This window comes from Mercenaria mercenaria, chromosome 16 (assembly GCF_021730395.1).
Source record: "Mercenaria mercenaria strain notata chromosome 16, MADL_Memer_1, whole genome shotgun sequence".
NCBI classification, from domain to species: domain Eukaryota; kingdom Metazoa; phylum Mollusca; class Bivalvia; order Venerida; family Veneridae; genus Mercenaria; species Mercenaria mercenaria.
The window spans coordinates 56,134,403-56,155,381 of record NC_069376.1 but is presented as its reverse complement, the minus strand read 5'-3'; the positions used below and the strand labels follow the sequence as shown (position 1 = coordinate 56,155,381).

The 20,979-nt window shown below is 33.6% G+C and overlaps 1 protein-coding gene across 3 annotated transcripts; it reads right to left on the bottom strand.

Moving 5' to 3' along the window:
* Positions 1–3,216: 3,216 nt before the first annotated feature.
* Positions 3,217–13,192, bottom strand: LOC123540647 (glycoprotein-N-acetylgalactosamine 3-beta-galactosyltransferase 1-like). Of its 3 annotated transcripts, none has more exons than XM_053527157.1 (7): positions 11,573–13,192; positions 10,884–10,963; positions 10,277–10,438; positions 9,800–10,038; positions 9,110–9,265; positions 8,720–8,857; positions 3,217–3,850 (listed from the first exon to the last, which is right to left on the bottom strand). In XM_053527157.1, exons 2-7 carry the CDS (start codon positions 10,924–10,926, stop codon positions 3,683–3,685), a joined length of 906 nt encoding a protein of 301 aa, XP_053383132.1. In that variant the 5' UTR covers positions 10,927–10,963; positions 11,573–13,192; the 3' UTR covers positions 3,217–3,682. The 3 variants fall into 3 exon arrangements, with proteins under 3 accessions (XP_053383132.1, XP_053383131.1, XP_053383130.1); XM_053527156.1 differs by having other exon boundaries at positions 11,590–13,192; XM_053527155.1 differs by lacking the exon at positions 11,573–13,192 and adding an exon at positions 11,408–11,557.
* Positions 13,193–20,979: the final 7,787 nt, after the last annotated feature.

Here is a 20,979-nt window from a genome sequence, read left to right as displayed (position 1 = left end):
GCATAGGTAGGGGCGAACGGACTGCCCATGGCCGTCCCCATTGTTTGAATGTAATTATCACCATTGAATTGAAAATGGTTATTCTTAAGTGTAAATTCAATAAGTTTACATATACTTTCTACGGACAAACTAGTATCAGACAGACTCTTGTCCCTGTTTAAGAAAAATCTGCAGGCTTCAATACCCTCATCATGTGGAATGTTCGTATATAGAGAGGTTACATCCAAAGTCACCAAATAACTGTTGGATTATAAACTGCAGTTCTTAAGTTTTGAAAGGAAATCCGTAGTATCTTTGACATACGAAGGTAATGATTGCATATGTGGTTGCAATACATAGTCTAGATATTTAGATATGTTATCAGTAGGGGAATTGCATGCAGATACTATAGGCCTACCTGGATATCCTAATGGCAACGAATTATCTTTACATTTATGTAGTTTGGGTAAAATGTAAAAATGGGGTATACGTATCTTTTCTGGAAAAGTGTCAAATTCCTCTTTCAAAAATTCTTCACATTCGGAAATTTCATCCATACATTCACATACATTACGTTTCACTGTTTCAGCAATATTGCTATCAAGTTTTTCTACAACATCTGACGAAGTTTGTAATAACGTAAGCACGTAAACCATCACCGCTAGTATTAGAGCAAGTATACCCATTGGCCACTTCATATAAAAACAAAAGATATAAAGTTTTAAAAGTGTATGATTATTTTTTTTTTAAATGTTCGTAGATTTTATTACTGAAATATGATTTAGTTTTGCTCTAATGCTGAAGGAAAATAACAGATATGATATTGTTGTTATTCTTTGGAGGGATTACTCTTTTCTGTATTTGACTTGAACAGAAGTATTTCGATTTCTTATTCTTATTCATTCAGTGCTACACTTTTCAATATGTTTATAAAGAAAAATGCATATGACCTGTGAAACTTCTCATAAAAGCGACCCCTACATCCACAGGTGCTAGACACATAACCAAATATTTTTACTTATAGGCCTATATATGTATATATGAGACTTCTGTACGATACACAAAATGTATATGTTTACATTAACTAAATCATTTTTTTATCTAAATTTATGATTTTTTAGAACCCTTTTGAAATGACAAATCATTTTAATATCATAAATTTAAGAAAATTCTTACATTTATAAGTGAAATATCAACATTACTTAGAATAAATCATGCAAAAAATCACAAATTTCTTACCAAATGACATTCTTTTTTCGTAACCGAAAGTCCATGCTTAAAGGTCCAATACTAAGGAAAGTGAACATTTTAATTTCTTTTAAAAAGCACAGAAACTATTTCATTTTATTGGAAAATGAAAGTTGGTTTGTAGAAACATTTCTTTGAGTTCCAAAGACCTTCTGTAAATTTTGACCTGCCAATCTTCATTATTTAGTGTCTTGCAGAAGTCTATGCACTGGCTATTGAAAAAATTGCCAACTCACTTTCCCTTAGTAATGGACCTTTAATATATGACCTATGTTATTTTCTAAATGGAAACACGTTATCGTGTAATAACGACGTTAACAGAAGTATTAATTATTCAATATGATTTAGACAGTCATCACCATCAACTAGTAAAGGCGAGCAATTACGTTGTATGAATTCCCCTTCATATTACAAAACCACAAATAAATTACATCCTGATTTTTAAAGCTACTTGCCCACAGTTTGGGTGAAGTTGTGGAAATAAAAGTTAGATATTGGTAAAAATGCAAGAAAAATATAAATTATCTGCATTATTTCAAAAGCGTTGCAACGGTTTACTACGTTCTGCACACAATTTCTTGTTATTTATAAGAATACCTAGCAAAAAATCTTATATCAATAGGTTTATATCACTAGTCACTTTCAGAGTACTCACTTTTTATATTTTTATTTCGAGAAACTATTTTTCGCTTAAAACATGTGGGCTTGTCCCTTAAAAATCTCTCTCTCTCTCTCTCTCTCTCTCTCTCTCTCTCTTGAAGAACGATATTGTTGTAATATGTTTACTCGATGACAGCAGTTGACGATTTCTTGACGAAAATAGTATTTCGCTGATGCCGCGTCTGTGGAGTATTCGTAGTAGAAACGACGGATAGATATGGCTGGGTGAATGTATTTTCATGTTTAGCCTGAAACAACAAGTGATTCCAACGCAGAAGGATGTTGATACAATTGCAACGCCATCGTGGTTCACCTAACAAACTGAACGAAAGCCTAGAATGTTTTTATTGAAATATTTAGATTAAAAATATTCTCGACTACAAAAAATGTACGTAATGAACTGGGCGTCATGTTGTGTCGTTGTTCATCGCAGAATATACATAGATATTTAACTTGCACTAAAAACAAGCTATGTTAGAATGGACGTGTGTAAGCAGACTGGTTTAAGAATTTTGAACGGCAGAAAAGAAAACGTTACTTACTTTTATAAATAACCGTTGGGTGCAGTGTTATTGATAAGCCTACGTGTTGTGTTGTATCAATTTGTTTGAACAGCTACAAGAAGACAATTGCAGTGAAAGAGTTACGCCGCTTTATATGAAAAAAAAATGTAAGTAATATAAACAATTAAAATAATAAAAGATCATTACGAAGAGTGTTACGAGAAAACCGTGTATTTTTTCAAAAATGTTTAACAAGTAGTTTTTTTTTTTCAAAATCCAACTGACATAAACATATTGATTGATTGTTGTGGTTAACCACACGTTGTTACGTCAGCCGAGCGTATTTCACCGCCAAAGCTCGAGAAAACCTGACGAATTTTGACCACAATGTTCAGGTAAGGCTTATTTTCTTCCTTCTATTTTCAGTTGTATGCACATTCCACTTTAGACTGGCATCAGTCCTTAAATATTGCTGCTTGATGCCTTATAAAGAGATATGGCCGAGCACATGCAGTTCGAACCAACGGTCTAAGAGTTAGAAAGCCGACACTTTATTTACGCAAGTTTGTCATGCAAGAAGGGTATTTTTCACGAAAAGCGTATCTGGACAATCTTCTTGTTTATTTACAGGTTCATCCATCCGAAGACGAAGCCATTCACTTGTACCGTTTGTGGTAAAGGCTTCTGTCAGTCACGGACACTAGAAGTACGAGAATCAAAGAAACAGTATGACACTACACGAGAGTAAAGGTCGGGCTCCAATCTGTGAAATGTATCAGCCCACTACACGTCCTACGAATTCCTTTTATCTTTAAAATCAATGATATACATGCAATATTCTAAAAATGGTCACGGACATTAGGGCCTATATAATATCTAGTCATCAGGATACTTACTATTAAAAAATCATTTCATATTAAATTTCATCAGTGAAGTAAGATAATTAAGATTTAAACATTTATTTATACATACGCTGTTTGTTGTATTTTTAAATTTATACTGCTACTGAGATAGAGCGGAGGATGTCACTTGGCATAGGCACAAAAATACGTTTCAAATTTGTCATCAGCCAAGTAATAAAGAACTTAGTTCAGTTTTTTCGAAATACTTTACGACCTCCTTTTCAGATACAACCAGGGCGCACAACCATAGACGCACAAGAAATAAAGTGTATTTAAAAGTCAATAAATACACATCTAAATCAATCTGAATTAAACTCATGTGTATGTAAAATTTATATTGCACGATTCCAGAAATTTGTGAACATTAAGTACTGTGGCGACAAGGCGAGTCTAATAGGCAGGTTTCACAAGGTGAGGATCAAACACCGGATGTATGTCCTGGTTATCTCCCTGTAATCCATACACTTCCGTTCTGTATAATAGATGTTCGAATAGAAAATGCTGTTCTGGCGATACACGGTGAAAACTTATGGAATATTTGCTACAGCACTCTGAGCCCTGGAAGAGAAACAAAATGTCTCCGATATTGACGACCTTTTCAAACACTTGTTAATAAATCATGTAGTTATCGTCCTTGAAAGACAACTTTTATGTTCTTAATAGATACATATTTGTTATTCTAGTTCAAAAGATTTCAATATTTGTTGTTATTGTGCGGCAAAATAGCAGTACTTCCGATCAATAACTGACGTGGCTCAAATCAGTGGATTGCAAACGATTGGCCACAGTTTATGCCAAAGTGATACGTGTTGTTTGAACAAAATTTGGAAACGGTTAACGTTTCAATTGGCATCACAGTGTAGAGTTATATACAAATATCAGGCAAATGGTCAGCTGGAAGCAACTCACAAGGCTTCTAACTGGTTGAAAAGGTATAGGTTGTATTTACCATGTAAAGTGATCTCCCATTAGTGTAAAATATGTCGGATGTATTTGAAAACTATTTTATTTCATAAATTAAAAATCTAATCCATGATACTGGCTAAAATTATATGGAATGATGCATTTTGTGTGAGAAATAGGCATGCTTTATCAACAGAGCATGTTCATGAAAAATAAAAAAAATCACTGTACGTCTGACTATGGGTAACCGAGTTCAAAGAGAAAAATGAGCCCAAGAAGACGGTCAAAATGTACATGTACATTTATTGGATAGTTCTGTCATCCTGAATAGCTGACATCAAAAGTTTAGATTATAGGAAGGCCCATGACCGGAAACATTACAATGTAGGCCTATAGAAACTGAATCAGTTCCCGCTGACCAAATCCTCTCAGCATGTTTAAAGAAGTAAAGCCCGTCCACTATCGGAATTCTTAGAATCGGAGCAACTTATTGTATGTTTTGGTTAGCAACAAATAAATAGAGATGTAACAGGTTCGGATGCTTTAACTGCTGATTGGTCACAAATGACATTCTGTTATAGATATAAATATCAGAGAATAAATAATACATGATGTAAAACATCTGGCTATAATAATTTAATGAAATACAATGTAGTAGATATTTGAAAAGAAGCCATGAACTAACTTTGTTTTAAGACGGTTGTGGAGATGAACAGGGCAGCATTGTCTAGGCAGAGGGAATACAAATCAATGTGATTACACGTTACTCATACTACCTGTCAGGCATTACAGCACATGTTCATAAATGTGACATTTTGATAAAGCAAAACTGTATTATTTTCACTATAAAAGAGTAAGTGATATATCATTTTATTATCGGCTTTATAATAGTTGAATGACCGATACGAGTGCATTATAGTCAATATAATGGAATTTAGTGGGGTTCAATCAAGGGTTTTCCTGCGAAGATATTAATCGAGGTCTTTGATCCAATGCTATGATATTTGCGATAATGCACAGTGTCTGTCCTAAGAGGGGCGTACCTGGGCATTCGCCTATACGCCTGTGCGTACAATTCAAATTCGGCACCGTGAAAATAAAAAGGCTTAAAATGCTAAAAACGCAATAAAATGTAAAGCCTAAGGAGGTTATGTGGCTATTTAAGTTCTTCAATTGAACAGTATCATCTTAATGAGATTATCAAATTCATTTTTGATATAATGGACTGTTTTGTGTTTTTTTTAATAATCGTGAATTTTAAAAATCCTGGAAGCATAGAGCACAGCAAACACAGCCAGAGACACAGATCATCAAATAGGCCTGCCACAAATAGACACACGCACGCACGCACGCACGCACGCACGCACAAGTACACAAACTGACAGCGAGGACAAAACGAACGGATAAAGGAACACATTTGGCACTGCCCAGGAAGGGCCAGTGGCAACACCTTCGAACGGTACATCTATTTATATTTTTCTTCTTTCTAAATCATATACTGCTTACAAACAAGCAATTTTACAGATGAAACATGTTTTTTCTGTATATCATATTTGCATTATGATCATCAATTGGAATCAATATTATTGTTACCAATAGCGCAAAAGTGAATAAACCTCGAATAGCGAGTACGGACATAACAATTGGTGTCGATAATATTACAAAAGTATATTAATTATTTCAAATATCGTATACATGTATTTTAAAATTTAATTGAACTTGTAAAGGTTTTCACAAACATATCATGTGATCTTGATTACACGTGTATATTGGGCATCCCTTGGTTAAAGTTTTCTGTAGAAGAAAGTTTGCATAGATATGTGCTCAAGTGGCAAACTTAAGTAGAAACATTCGAACAATGAAAGTGTATTAATGCCATGGAAAATATGTAGGTGAACCCTGAAAAGTTTAGAACGTTTAGTATAAGATGGTCAATTAAAGTAAACTTGCAAATATTTACAAGTTCGTGTTTGTGTCTCAAAAGAACTATCCTGATTTTTAAAGTGTTTAATGTTGGGAGGAAGACCCCGGGTGCCTCCTTCGGACATAACTTTAGCCATGTACTGGTACCTGGATAAAAGCCTTGAATTGTTCACAAATCCTGCTTGATGGCTTACTCTTATCAAAAATAGACACCTCGTGCCGGGTTTCGAACATACAAAGATACGAGCGGATACAAGCTACAGACCATATCTCAAAGATATACTAGATCAGAGTTTTACATTTGAAAATATGAACAATTACTACATATAGTTTATGTTAACATACAAATAACAGTACTATGCAACAGGTTTAAAATAAGACAAAATGCATGTATAGCTAAACGCAGTATAAATATTTATTACTAGTACAAAAAGTCTAGCCAATGATTTATATTTAATATACATGTATACTAACTGGATGTTTTATATTTAAAGCACCATTTCAGGGAAATCATTTTGCCACAAATTCCAAATTGTGATACTCTTTCAAAAAAAAAGAGATTCTATTGTGCATATCATGTGAGGAAGCCATCTAGCTGGCTTACGAAAGGTCGGTGGTTCTACCTACGTGGCCGCCCGTTATGAAATAATGCACGGAGGGGGACCTGGGGTCTTCCTCCATCATAAAAGTTCCCATATGACATAGATTTGTGTCGGTGCGTCGGTCCTTACCCAACAAATCTGTTGTACATGCAAGACCGAGCGCTCGTTTTCTACAAACATACCAATTTTACACTATACATGTCCATTGAATCTCGATGTACTCAATTTGGGCATGTCGGAAAATTTGTTTGCACAAAAACAGGACACCCGTCTCACTCTGCTGTTCAAGTTTCAAATGACATGACATTGTGTTTTATTGGTAAATCAAGAGAGCAGCAGGAGAACAAAATGATCACCCGTCTCACTTTGCTGTTCAAGTTTCAAATGACATGACATTGTGTTTTATTGGTAAATCAAGAGAGCAGCAGGAGAACAAAATGATCAGTCGATGTCTCGAGAAAGAAAAAAGTTACGCTAAATATAATACTCTTGCCGTGATAATGAAAATTTGTAATGGTTGCACAAAAATCTATCAATCCATACACAAATCTGAATATAGCAAGTTACGCAGTTTGAATTTGCGTTTGCCAATATTAGATGTTGTTTACGTTAACTAGAAAAAAGTTACGTTTCGCGTGAGAAAACTTGAAATATTTGCAATGTGTGGATAGATATATTTATCAAAAATATGTCAAAATGCGGAAGCAGAAGTCAGGCATTAAATTGACGAAGATTTCAAAAACGATAACAACAAAAAACTAGTATATCCATAATGTGTGAGTATTGCCTATGTAATCTTAACATTACAGAGGATATAAAATAAATAAATAAATAAATAAATAATGATAATAACAGCTTTGCACACGGTTCGAATATGCGATTTGATCATAGCAATTCACAGAACATTCTAAGTCTGGCATAATTCATTTTGTTATTTATCGTTGTATCGAAGTAATTCAATGAAAGCTCTGCGAAATAGATATTAGACATTTTAAAATCTTAGATAAAATTATTAATGAATATTATTACGGCCAAGTATCGTGCCAGAGCGATACACCTATTCAAGGGTAAAGTTACATATGACCCTATACGAAAAAATGTTATATTCCTCCAAATATCCGGGGCTGCGCCAGTTTCAATTTTAGACACTGTCACGATCCCTGCCAGTAAGCATGAGCGGTGTGATAAACTATGAATTTAAATGATTATCTTTGTAATATGCAGTACAAATGTTACAAACAAACTATATTAACGCTGGAATATAGCAAGAGAACGCATCTCTTGCCGAAAATTTTTCAACATTTCCAAGGGGAGGCCCCAAAAACCCAATCCGCCGGGAGATGGAGACCCCTTCCCCCACCTACCCCACACTCGCAGCATCTCTGCTTGGTTCGTAGCTATGCTACTCATATTTGGCGTACAGTTCAAAATCATCAGGGTACGCCCCTGTCCTATAACTGTTTTATCGCATGAAAACAATATTTGACTTTTATCCACTGGTAATCCTTCAATGTCTAATTTGGTCTTGCCCTTGAAAATAACTATACTGACATATAACAAACCAGCACAGTAAGTAAGAATTAATATTTTACCATAAATAAGCTGATAAAAACAGTGAAGCAGTCCTTCAATGGTAAATCAAACATATATGAAAATAACATAATCGTCTTTGTTGTAAAAATATGATATTGTGTCTGAAACCCTCAGTTGTGTAATTGCAAGGGAGGTAAAGTAATAAATATCTCTGCTCGTAAGTACTTGCCTAAAGCAGGTGTTGTCATCCTTTGTGGTCACTACAACTTCAGTTATTAATATCAACAAAACTTTCAAAAATAACACATTTGTTAAATTATTTTCGGTTATCGGAAGGACTTAGAAATCAATTTCTAGACTTAAATTGAGATTATTCTATCTTTAAAAAATTAGGTTCTATCTCTATATTGTCACAGTTTTACAAATCGTGTTTGCCAACTGCCTGTATCTGTATAGAATAACTTACAAATTTGGGGACTTGGTTCCAAGAATATTGACGAAGCCACACTGGATGCGGAGGGTATAAATGACGTTGTAAAGATTCCGGATGGAATGATTCTCGTCCATCTGTATCCAACGAGTTTAAGACAGGAACGCCAGATTTCTGTTGATACATAAGCAAAGTTCTGTACGCAGATGATTCATCTATTTTTAAAATTTTACTTTATTTTCTTTTAGAGTGATACCTCAAAAACACTGTGAACACTGTATGAAGTATGAGCGTATTCGGTCAAAATTAACACACGGGTTAAAACCAGACGTAATATTATCAAGGAGCTTACGTTTAAAACAGACATAAGCATGTGAATTTAAGTAAGCTTGCAAAAGCCAAAAGAAAATTAATCACTTTACTTACAGCTAAACATAAGCCTATTTCAACATCCTCATTACCGCCATCTTGTTTGCAACCGCCATTTTCAAACCCACCGTGTATTAACTGATCTAGACCTTGTGAACTGATGACGTAACCTGCTCCTCCGCTCATGTATCCGGTGCGTTTGGTCTGTCCGGTCTATAACAGGTACAAATCATCATTAGATATGTTTATAATTATCTAATTCCTCGAGTCAGAATCTTTACCCAAATAAAACATGCTATTACAAATGTACACCTGCTTCCAATATGCAATTGTAACTGTCCCTTAGTCGGAGCAAAATTTTAAATGAGGGCTTCCAGGATAAAATGAGTATACAACAGCGTATTGAAACAAGTCTCAAATATCAAGCGTCTGACCGGCTGATTTTGAGATAAATCTGTAAATTGACTATTTGCAAGCCCAGGTCTAAAGACTCAGTTTCCTGTAATACCTTTTATTTATAAATAACTTAAATGGTTTTAACGCTTCTACAACTGACCCTTTTGAAAAGAGTCTTCAGACCTACCTTGGTTATAGGCCTCGACTAAACAATTAAAGTATCGTGTCTCTCACAAACTAGAAGAATCGTCAACATTTCAGACCTTCAAATATAAATTGCATTGAAAATAATCTGCCATCAACAGGCAGAAGCTTTTGAAGATTTCAACACAAAATGTTTTACTTTTTCACCTTCATATGAAATCCAAGATATCCTGGATTTTTTGGATCGGCTTGTGATAAAAGGTAACGTAAGTTTTCCATAATGATGTAGGTATCATCGTCACATTTCAATATCCAATCAAAACTGTCCTTGTATGTCCGGTAAGCAAATTCTAGAGCATGTCGGACTTTCCCAGTTAAATGTTTCCGCCCTTCCAGAACCGGAACATATAAAATGGATTCCGCCTCCATTGACCGCTCGGTTTGACCTTGAAAAAGAACGTTTACTTGTGTATTTAAGAAAACAAATCTTTAAAAAGAAGACATTTTCCTTCATATTTCCATTAAAAAATTGTCAAAATGCTTGTATATGTGTGCTAAACTCAATGGTGGATATTCTATTGAAAAATAATGCAAAAAGTAGAAACAGATACTGCATAGTTAGTTTTATTCAAGTACTTTCTATTGCAAATTTTTTGTAGTCATATTTAATGTAAGTAAAATTACCGTAAATAAACAGGTGCTTGTGACACCGTTTAGCCCATGTCTCGTTTATGGCGTCCATTTTGTTTTTACCGGAAGGAGATGTGAGAATGAGGCAAAGGATTCGTATTTTTCTGATGTTGTTGCCACTTCCTGATGTGCTTCCATTGCGTGTCTTATACTGAGCTTGAATTTTAACAGAATTAAACTTAACCATCTTTCTTAAAGAAGAAATATCAAGCAGAGCAAAAATATACCTTAAAAATATTTTGGATTCAGTGAAATAAAAACGTAGCAAAATCCTTGTTGATAATAGTTTTATTAGAATTACAATCAGTATGTTTATGATAGAACTGTTCTAACAGACGTACTAAACAGGAGTATGTTACATTTGAAGATAGTGTTACGGTTACGAAAGTTACTAACATTGATATATATTAACTAAGTAATATACATCTTTTATTTACTAATACATATATTAAGTTTTCAAAGTTACCGATCTTGTACTAAGTAAGGCTTTAATTTGTTAAGTAACCTACAATGTATAAGTTAAATCTTTTCATATCTACTGTACCATCTATCTCTTTTATGCGAACTGCATTCCTTTTAATTACGTTGTGAGTTATCTTACCTTGTTTTTCTACAACATCTGACGAAGTTTGCACGAGAATCATCACCGCTAGTATTAGAGCAAGTATCACCCATTGGCCACTTCATGTAAAAACAAAAGTTATAAGGTTATGAAAGTGTATACTTTTTTTCCAAATGTCCTTAGCTTTTTATTTTATTTAGTTCTAATGCTGAAAGAAAATAACAGATCTGTTATTCTTCGGAGAGACTACTCTCTTTTTTGGTAGTTGACTTAAACACATGTATTTCAATTTCTTATTTTCATTTATTTAGTATATCACACTTTAACACACTTATAAAGGAAAATGTATATGACATGTGGTAAAAATATCTTAACTTCTATATCATGTTCAATATGTAATCGGATAGACAGAAATACAGTACACAAAATATACATGTTAATAATAACTATTATTTTTTATCTAAACTTATGATTGTATACAAACCTTTTGAAATGGCAAATCGTTTAAATATCTTTAGCGAAATATAAACATAATGAATCGTGCAAAAATAAATATTTCTTACCAAATGACATGCTTTGTCCGAAACCGAAAGTCCATGCTTAATATCTGCCTAATGGAAACAAGTTAACAAAACCTATACATATAATGATAACGTTAACAGAAGTATCAATTATTCAATATGATTTAGACAATTATCACCTAAACTAATATAGTCGATAGTAATTACATTGTTTGTCTGAATACCTCTGTTAGTTGTTGTTGTAATGTTTTTTCACTTGCATTGCGCTGTGATGTATTTATTTTCTCTTGTTACAAAAGGCTGATCACTACCAAATAGAATGTAAGCCTCCGCAGGTCTAGTCACAAGTAGTCCAAATATAAATAGTACTAATCTTTTTTCCTTTCCTAGTGCATTTTCTCGGCAGCAACGTGCTTACTTTTACCCTACCGCGTTTCAGTATGTATCACTTTGCATTCTTTTGAAATCAGCATGTTCCTATTGCATGCTAGATAAAAATGGCGGCGTAAGAATTTAATGTCACGAAAAGAGAAATTGAAAGAAGCGAAAAGTAGTAAATTCAGCGGGTTGTATTTAACGAACTGTAGTTTTCTTATATAAAAGTTAACACCCCATTTTTTTTGTTTTTCTAAAGTAGCGATCTAGTTCTTTATGGGAATATAAGTCTCTGAAAATCTGATATGCTAGAAAATGTCGAAAAACCGTTATGAAGTGAGGGAATTTTATATGAAATAAAGAACAGCTGGATTTAGTGGTGTTCAGCCTATAAGGGGCAATACATGGTATTTTCTGAAACCCCTCGAAAATGAATGGAAATGCCATTAATCTATTCTATATGATGTAAAACGGTAACAAATGGCTAAAAACGCTTAAATTTCTTGTGTTTTTGGAATTAAGATCAAATTTTCGACCAGGTGGCACTATTTTGGTTCGTTTTAAGACCTAGTAAATGTCTATTCTCGATTTTAGCACTTCAGTTGCCTAAATAATATTGAAATTAGCATGTTTCTGAATGAAAATGACAAACATCGTAACGATTAAATGGATGTTAAATGTAAATTCCACGAATAAGGTAAAATAAATTGAAATATTGCCTGCACAGGCCTAAATTTTGCATATTTTTAGGGATGGGGGTGACCTGTAATGAATTGTCATTTCTCTACATTTTCTCAATATTTTGCACCAAAACTAAGCAGAATCATTGTAAAATAGGTGTACCTTGAAAATGAATGCGAATTCATGGAAAAATCAAACAAAAATTTTCTCTTATAGGCTGATCACTACCAAATAGAATGTAAGCCTCCGCAGGTCTAGTCACAAGTAGTCCAAATATAAATAGTACTAATCTTTTTTCCTTTCCTAGTGCATTTTCTCGGCAGCAACGTGCTTACTTTTACCCTACCGCGTTTCAGTATGTATCACTTTGCATTCTTTTGAAATCAGCATGTTCCTATTGCATGCTAGATAAAAATGGCGGCGTAAGAATTTAATGTCACGAAAAGAGAAATTGAAAGAAGCGAAAAGTAGTAAATTCAGCGGGTTGTATTTAACGAACTGTAGTTTTCTTATATAAAAGTTAACACCCCATTTTCTTTTTGTTTTTCTAAAGTAGCGATCTAGTTCTTTATGGGAATATAAGTCTCTGAAAATCTGATATGCTAGAAAATGTCGAAAAACCGTTATGAAGTGAGGGAATTTTATATGAAATAAAGAACAGCTGGATTTAGTGGTGTTCAGCCTATAAGGGGCAATACATGGTATTTTCTGAAACCCCTCGAAAATGAATGGAAATGCCATTAATCTATTCTATATGATGTAAAACGGTAACAAATGGCTATAAACGCTTAAATTTCTTGTGTTTTTGGAATTAAGATCAAATTTTCGACCAGGTGGCACTATTTTGGTTCGTTTTAAGACCTAGTAAATGTCTATTCTCGATTTTAGCACTTCAGTTGCCTAAATAATATTGAAATTAGCATGTTTCTGAATGAAAATGACAAACATCGTAACGATTAAATGGATGTTAAATGTAAATTCCACGAATAAGGTAAAATAAATTGAAATATTGCCTGCACAGGCCTAAATTTTGCATATTTTTAGGGATGGGGGTGACCTGTAATGAATTGTCATTTCTCTACATTTTCTCAATATTTTGCACCAAAACTAAGCAGAATCATTGTAAAATAGGTGTACCTTGAAAATGAATGCGAATTCATGGAAAAATCAAACAAAAATTTTCTCTTATAGGCTGATCACTACCAAATAGAATGTAAGCCTCCGCAGGTCTAGTCACAAGTAGTCCAAATATAAATAGTACTAATCTTTTTTCCTTTCCTAGTGCATTTTCTCGGCAGCAACGTGCTTACTTTTACCCTACCGCGTTTCAGTATGTATCACTTTGCATTCTTTTGAAATCAGCATGTTCCTATTGCATGCTAGATAAAAATGGCGGCGTAAGAATTTAATGTCACGAAAAGAGAAATTGAAAGAAGCGAAAAGTAGTAAATTCAGCGGGTTGTATTTAACGAACTGTAGTTTTCTTATATAAAAGTTAACACCCCATTTTCTTTTTGTTTTTCTAAAGTAGCGATCTAGTTCTTTATGGGAATATAAGTCTCTGAAAATCTGATATGCTAGAAAATGTCGAAAAACCGTTATGAAGTGAGGGAATTTTATATGAAATAAAGAACAGCTGGATTTAGTGGTGTTCAGCCTATAAGGGGCAATACATGGTATTTTCTGAAACCCCTCGAAAATGAATGGAAATGCCATTAGTCTATTCTATATGATGTAAAACGGTAACAAATGGCTATAAACGCTTAAATTTCTTGTGTTTTTGGAATTAAGATCAAATTTTCGACCAGGTGGCACTATTTTGGTTCGTTTTAAGACCTAGTAAATGTCTATTCTCGATTTTAGCACTTCAGTTGCCTGAATAATATTGAAATTAGCATGTTTCTGAATGAAAATGACAAACATCGTAACGATTAAATGGATGTTAAATGTAAATTCCACGAATAAGGTAAAATAAATTGAAATATTGCCTGCACAGGCCTAAATTTTGCATATTTTTAGGGATGGGGGTGACCTGTAATGAATTGTCATTTCTCTACATTTTCTCAATATTTTGCACCAAAACTAAGCAGAATCATTGTAAAATAGGTGTACCTTGAAAATGAATGCGAATTCATGGAAAAATCAAACAAAAATTTTCTCTTATAGGCTGATCACTACCAAATAGAATGTAAGCCTCCGCAGGTCTAGTCACAAGTAGTCCAAATATAAATAGTACTAATCTTTTTTCCTTTCCTAGTGCATTTTCTCGGCAGCAACGTGCTTACTTTTACCCTACCGCGTTTCAGTATGTATCACTTTGCATTCTTTTGAAATCAGCATGTTCCTATTGCATGCTAGATATAAAATGGCGGCGTAAGAATTTAATGTCACGAAAAGAGAAATTGAAAGAAGCGAAAAGTAGTAAATTCAGCGGGTTGTATTTAACGAACTGTAGTTTTCTTATATAAAAGTTAACACCCCATTTTCTTTTTGTTTTTCTAAAGTAGCGATCTAGTTCTTTATGGGAATATAAGTCTCTGAAAATCTGATATGCTAGAAAATGTCGAAAAACCGTTATGAAGTGAGGGAATTTTATATGAAATAAAGAACAGCTGGATTTAGTGGTGTTCAGCCAAAAGCAACAGCTGGAAAATCTGGTGCACCCGAAAATAATGGAGAAGTTTCATGTTACAAAATCAACAAATAAATTGCAATGTAATTTTTTTAAACCTTGGGTGAAATTTTTCAACATGTTCGTTTCCACCAATTTTGGCATAGAATATGACACTGGAAAAGTGATAAAGTGGATAGAAATAAAAGTTAGATATTGGTAATGTTAGAAAATAAATTTTCTGCATTATTTCAAAAGCGTTGCAACGGTTTACTACCTTCTGCACATAATTTTTTGTTATCTATAAGAATATCTTGCAAAAATCTTATGTCAATAAGTTTGGTTTGTATCACTAGTTACATTCAGAGTGCTCACATTTTATGGATTTTTAAGAGAAACTATTTGTAGGCTAATCCCTTTAAACATTTTTTTTTCATTTTTAGGGAGAACGATATTATTGTTTTATGTTTAACTGATAACAGCAGCAGATGATCTATAGTTAAAATAGTATATTCGGCACTTACAGATACAGCTTTCACAGACTTCAGGTTTCAAGTATACCAGTGTAAAGAAACGAGTATGTAATAAGTATATATGCAGTGCAGTGCGTCATCGAGATTATACAGACTTTAGTATTAACATCCTCACTGACAGTATCTAGATAGAAGATAGTGGACAAAGTGGATGATGTATATATACATAAATCAAAGCTTTGAGATGTCTGGTGGTTGCGGGTTTTGATAGATTTATTTTCTGTTTAAATGCTAATCTATAAATATACATGTATGGAAAACAAATACAAATGTGCCTCATATCTAAGATTAACTCTGCCTGACCTTACATGAACTTATCTAAATTGCCAGCTGGAAGTCAGTGATGTAACTAATGGCTGTAATACCTTATCATTGATAGATCTTGTATAATCTAAATGGTCAGTGTGAATGGATACAGGTTGAAAAAGAACTGCTTGATCATTGATAATTCATCGCATTGTTCATGAATGGGACTATTTTGTGTAGCACATGAACATCCTTTGGATATGATTCGGAATCAAATAAAGATGCTATATGATTGTCAGAAATGCACTTGTAACTTTGGTAGCGGGATAAACCCGCAACCAAAAATTAGATCCACTAAAAACATTCATTAGGAATAAAAGTTCATTGTGTTAAAATTCTTACCTTTACAAATTTATGTATGCGAGTATTTCATTAACGTTTTATGTGAAACAGTACGATTTCCCGTGATACCCGTGACACCCAACTGGTCAAAGGGAAACAGGCCAGTTTGGTGCAGTTTTATTTCAGATAAAGTTATCTCCAGTTTCAACAGTACAAAACCAGCGTACTGCAACAGTTTAGTGTAAGAAGAATTGATTATGATGGTTTTAGGACACTTTTAACTCCCTAATCTTAATTTTACGTAAAAACAAAGTTTAACCTTTGACTTTTAACCAAATATACTAGCATTTAGGAGTGACCTGTCGCTTTTATTAATAGATTTGAAAGGTTACTGGAATAAACCACTTCAGTAAAGGGGTACCCTACCTTTATATAACTTATTTTTATAAAAAATATTTAAATGACTGCCTCTTCGACAATTAGACGCCGTGGTGCAGTGGTAAGCGTGACGCCTCTAGAATCTAACTTTTGTGAGTTCGAATTCCAACGGAGATCAATATATATATATATATATATATATATATATATATATATATATATATATATATATATATATATATATATTACATTTTTTTTTTGTTTCATTTTATATTTTGGTAACATACATTTAAAATGATAATAATGTTAAAGATGTATTTGAATTGCATTACTTGTATCATTTTGCTATTTTCGCATATAACACAGGTTTTTCAAATATCTTTATGATTGTGAATTATTCAACATGGTTGACATAGCTCTTGACGATTTAGTCATTCAACTAGCTGATGACACTTATTAGGAGGAAACCGACGCCGCCAGCGAGTGTGAGGATGCTCCATGTGGCGCGTGTGTTTGAAATGTATTGAATGTATTGAAATTGTTTGAATGAAATTAAAAACGAAATTGAAATGATGAAATAAAATGAAATAAAAAAAACATGAAAAATAGAATAAAACAAATTCAGTCATAAAAAAAGTCGCCTTGTATGGGTTTCGAACCCACAGCCTCTTAATCGCAAAAGTTAAATCACTAGCAAGATTCCTCAACTCTACCAAATAAACTATCAATGCAATGTGAATCTGTTCGGTATTTGAAATATATTTATAGTTTTAGATAAGTAAAATATCTTTCAAACCCTTATTTAATAAATGGAACAGTCTGGAAAATCCAAATCTAAAAATAAAAGCGACAGGTCACTCCTAATTGCTAATAAACAATTTAATTGTACTGTAAATACAGTGCTGTGGGAAAGCGATGAAAATTTGTTAGAATGAAGCATAAAATCAATTTAAACTTTCTAACACCAGCCCAGTTTGGATTTAATCCAGGTGACTTTACCGTTAATCAACTGGTACTCATTTATGACACATTTTTTTAAAGCTGTTGACGTCGGGCTTGAAGTCCGTGTCGTCTTCTTTGACATATGTAAAGCCTTTGGCAACGGTATTCTATCATCGGAGTTATCTTTCAGACAGACGTCAATACATTTACATCCAAGTGTGTAGTCAACATGGGCTCTTTCTCCAAGGGTCATTTTTAATCTTTCTCTTCATAATCTTTTTTATTAACAGAGTAGACGAAATACGACCTTGAATAAATCTTTGCAGATGGCACTAGCCTTTATATAATAGCAGATAATAGCAGAACAACTAAATACAGCCGTATCGCTTTCAGACAATCTCCTTCTTGGACGATAAGCTGTTAGTGACCTTTAATCCATCGACATCTGAACCAGAAAATGTAACAGTCAGCAACATCAACCCCTGCGAATGTTCAGCCTTTCAGCCGTAAATCCCTATAAGGTATTAATGCATCTTTATCCGACAGTTTTAGAGTATACTAACCTTGATTAGAGCAGCTGTGCTCAGTAAAGATTTGGCCAACTAGATGAAATATAAAGTAAATGTGCATGTACTACCGCTGGAGCAACGAAGCTGGACTCACTGCACAATCTACAAAGGGAATCAACGGGAAACCACTAACAGACAGAAGATACTAACACGAACTCGCTTTGCTCTATAAAATGCATGCAAACTAAACGCCTGATTTTCTCTCATCTTTGGTTTCTGATGCTGGTAGCTCACAATACTCTCTTTAGAAGAAACTCAGAAGACATCCGTGTTACATATACATGCTAAATCTACTTTATACTACAACTCCTTTTGCCTCCAGCAGATATCCAAAACTAACCGAACTCTCATAAACAAAAGCAAAACCACCAACACCACTATACATGTATTATTACGATGGAAACAGAAACTCCAAATCTTCACACTCGGCTTTGCACTAAATGTAGTGCTCTCAACAGACCTATATTATGCAAATGTCGACAAATTGTGTCTTACTCGAACGTAAATTATACAATGTCACTAGTCAGCATACATAATTAAGATTACTAAATTGAAGTTCTCTTTAGTAACCCAACCATTTCTGACCAGGACATAGGCTGTACAAGGTAACACGCGGAATGGTTGGATGACGAGTTAAGTATCAGTTGATGTCGATAGATGTCTCGGTTTTAGCAACGGTTAGAATAAAATGGGTTAGAATAAAGATCCTGGTGTTGTGACACTGAAAAGGATTTATTTTGGTTGTTTTATTTTCTTTATTTTAGAGGAATATTGCTATTTTACTTTAATTGTGAAGAAACGGCTATATGTAATATTAAACTGCCAAATAAAAGAACGTGTAATTTATCGCATGAATTACATTCAAAGTTGCAGTCTTTTGTTTAATAACATTTTTGAATACTTTAAAGCATTTTTGACGATATTTTTCTATAAAATTTGCTTGGCGCCAGTATTTAAAAGATTTGAAACAGTTTTTGTCTTCAATATCTCGGTTCTAGGTCAGCTGGTAGAAAATACTTGTGAAAGGAGAGAAAATCATATTCTCAAATTTAAAATGCAATTTCATCACATTAACATCTAGTAAGTTTTAAAAATGGTAACAATCATCACGCATTCTGAAGTATGGCAAACAACTGACTTTACTATGAAGCCAGTTTATTTATAAAACGACATTGTGAGTGTGTGTTGTACACGCAAGGTTACAACGTGAGTCAAGATGATAGACCAAAACTAACTAAAGATGATTCGTATTTTTAAAAGGAAAAAAAGCTTAAATCACAATTACTTTCAGTTCTAAACATGGATATTTTAACACACTAAATTACAAAAAGAGTAAACAAACAACCCTTTTATATGAAGGTGCAGATATTGCCAGTTTTTCGTTTGGTCAGGAACTTTAATGCGCAAAGCTGAAAATAAAAACACCTGTAGTCCTTTTATTGGGCTCGGGTGCATATCAAGCTTATAACTACCAACCTTCCACAAGGCAAGGCTAGTGGATGACTTCTTCGCATGACGAAAGTATTCGAAGCCTTGAAATGTCTGATGGTTACGGGTTTTTGGTAGATTTATTCTGTTTAAATGCCAGTCTATGAATATACATGAATGAGAAACAAATACAACTTTAATGTGCCTCATATCTAAGAATCGGTTGTGTAATTAGATAGATGTATAAAAATGCTATAATATATCCATGTAAGTGTATCATACCGGCAATGAAAGTGAATATTATGTTGTACAGGGGAACAGAATTTCAAGTCTCAGTCTGCTCATTCCCTCCCTTTGTATAATAATTGTATCACTTGATTCGCTATTGATTTGTGATATTTAGTATGGTCATATTCCATAAAAAATGCAAGAATAACTATGCACGATATATATATATATATGTAAACGTATGATTTTATCAGTAATGACAAGTGCAATTTATAATACGGTCTAAGGGAAACTATACGTTTTCTGTTGAGCTGATTTTTATTAATGACAGTGCTAGCTTTGATATAACTTTCTGCTATTGTCTTCATTAGCCATTGCTATTTCGTATTTTGGAAATATTATTACAACTTTGTATTTATATTGAACACTTCATGTGCAATTGTACGCCATATTATCATGTAAATGTTGCCTCATGGGTCTTGTGACCTTCTGGTTGTTTATAAAATCAACTCTTAAACTCTTAAACTCTTATCTAAGATGAACTCTGCCTGACCCAGCTTGTGATGTAACTTTGGGCTGGAATAACGTATCATTGATAGATCTTATATAATCTAAATGGTCAGTGCGAGTAGATACAGGTTGAATAAGAACTGCTTATTCATTGATTATTTCTCCGCATTGTTCATGAAATGGGACTATTTTGTGTGGCACATGAACATCCTTTGGTTGTAATTTGGAATCAAATAAAGATGCTATGATTGTCAGAAATACACTTTAACTTTGGTAGCGGGATAAACCCGCAACCAAAATTGAGATTATTCAGCAATGACGTCAGTAATCTTGTACAAACCTCATTGTCCTGAGAATAATTCAATAAGACATGTTTCTCATTCTTATTTTTTCCTTAAGATTTACTTCAGTTGGTGCTAATTTGTAATTTTACAAATATATATTATATAATCTTAGGAATAAATACGTTTAAACTAACTTAGAAGCGTGGAGAATTTAGGTATAGGTCAGGGCGATGTTCCTTACATGAAGAATTCAACGAGACTCGAACCTACATCGATAAGTGGCAAGTGATTTGAAGTCAGCGACCTTAACCACTCGGCCACGGAGGTCCCTATCTAGTTGCTTTAGGAAAGTTATCCCCAGCCGAAAAATATTTTACATCCAGAAAAAAAAACCGGTTGATAGAAACACTGGAAAACACCGAAAAACCGGAAACACCGGAAAACACCAAAAAACATATAAAAAAATAAAGAAAACTGTGAATAATGA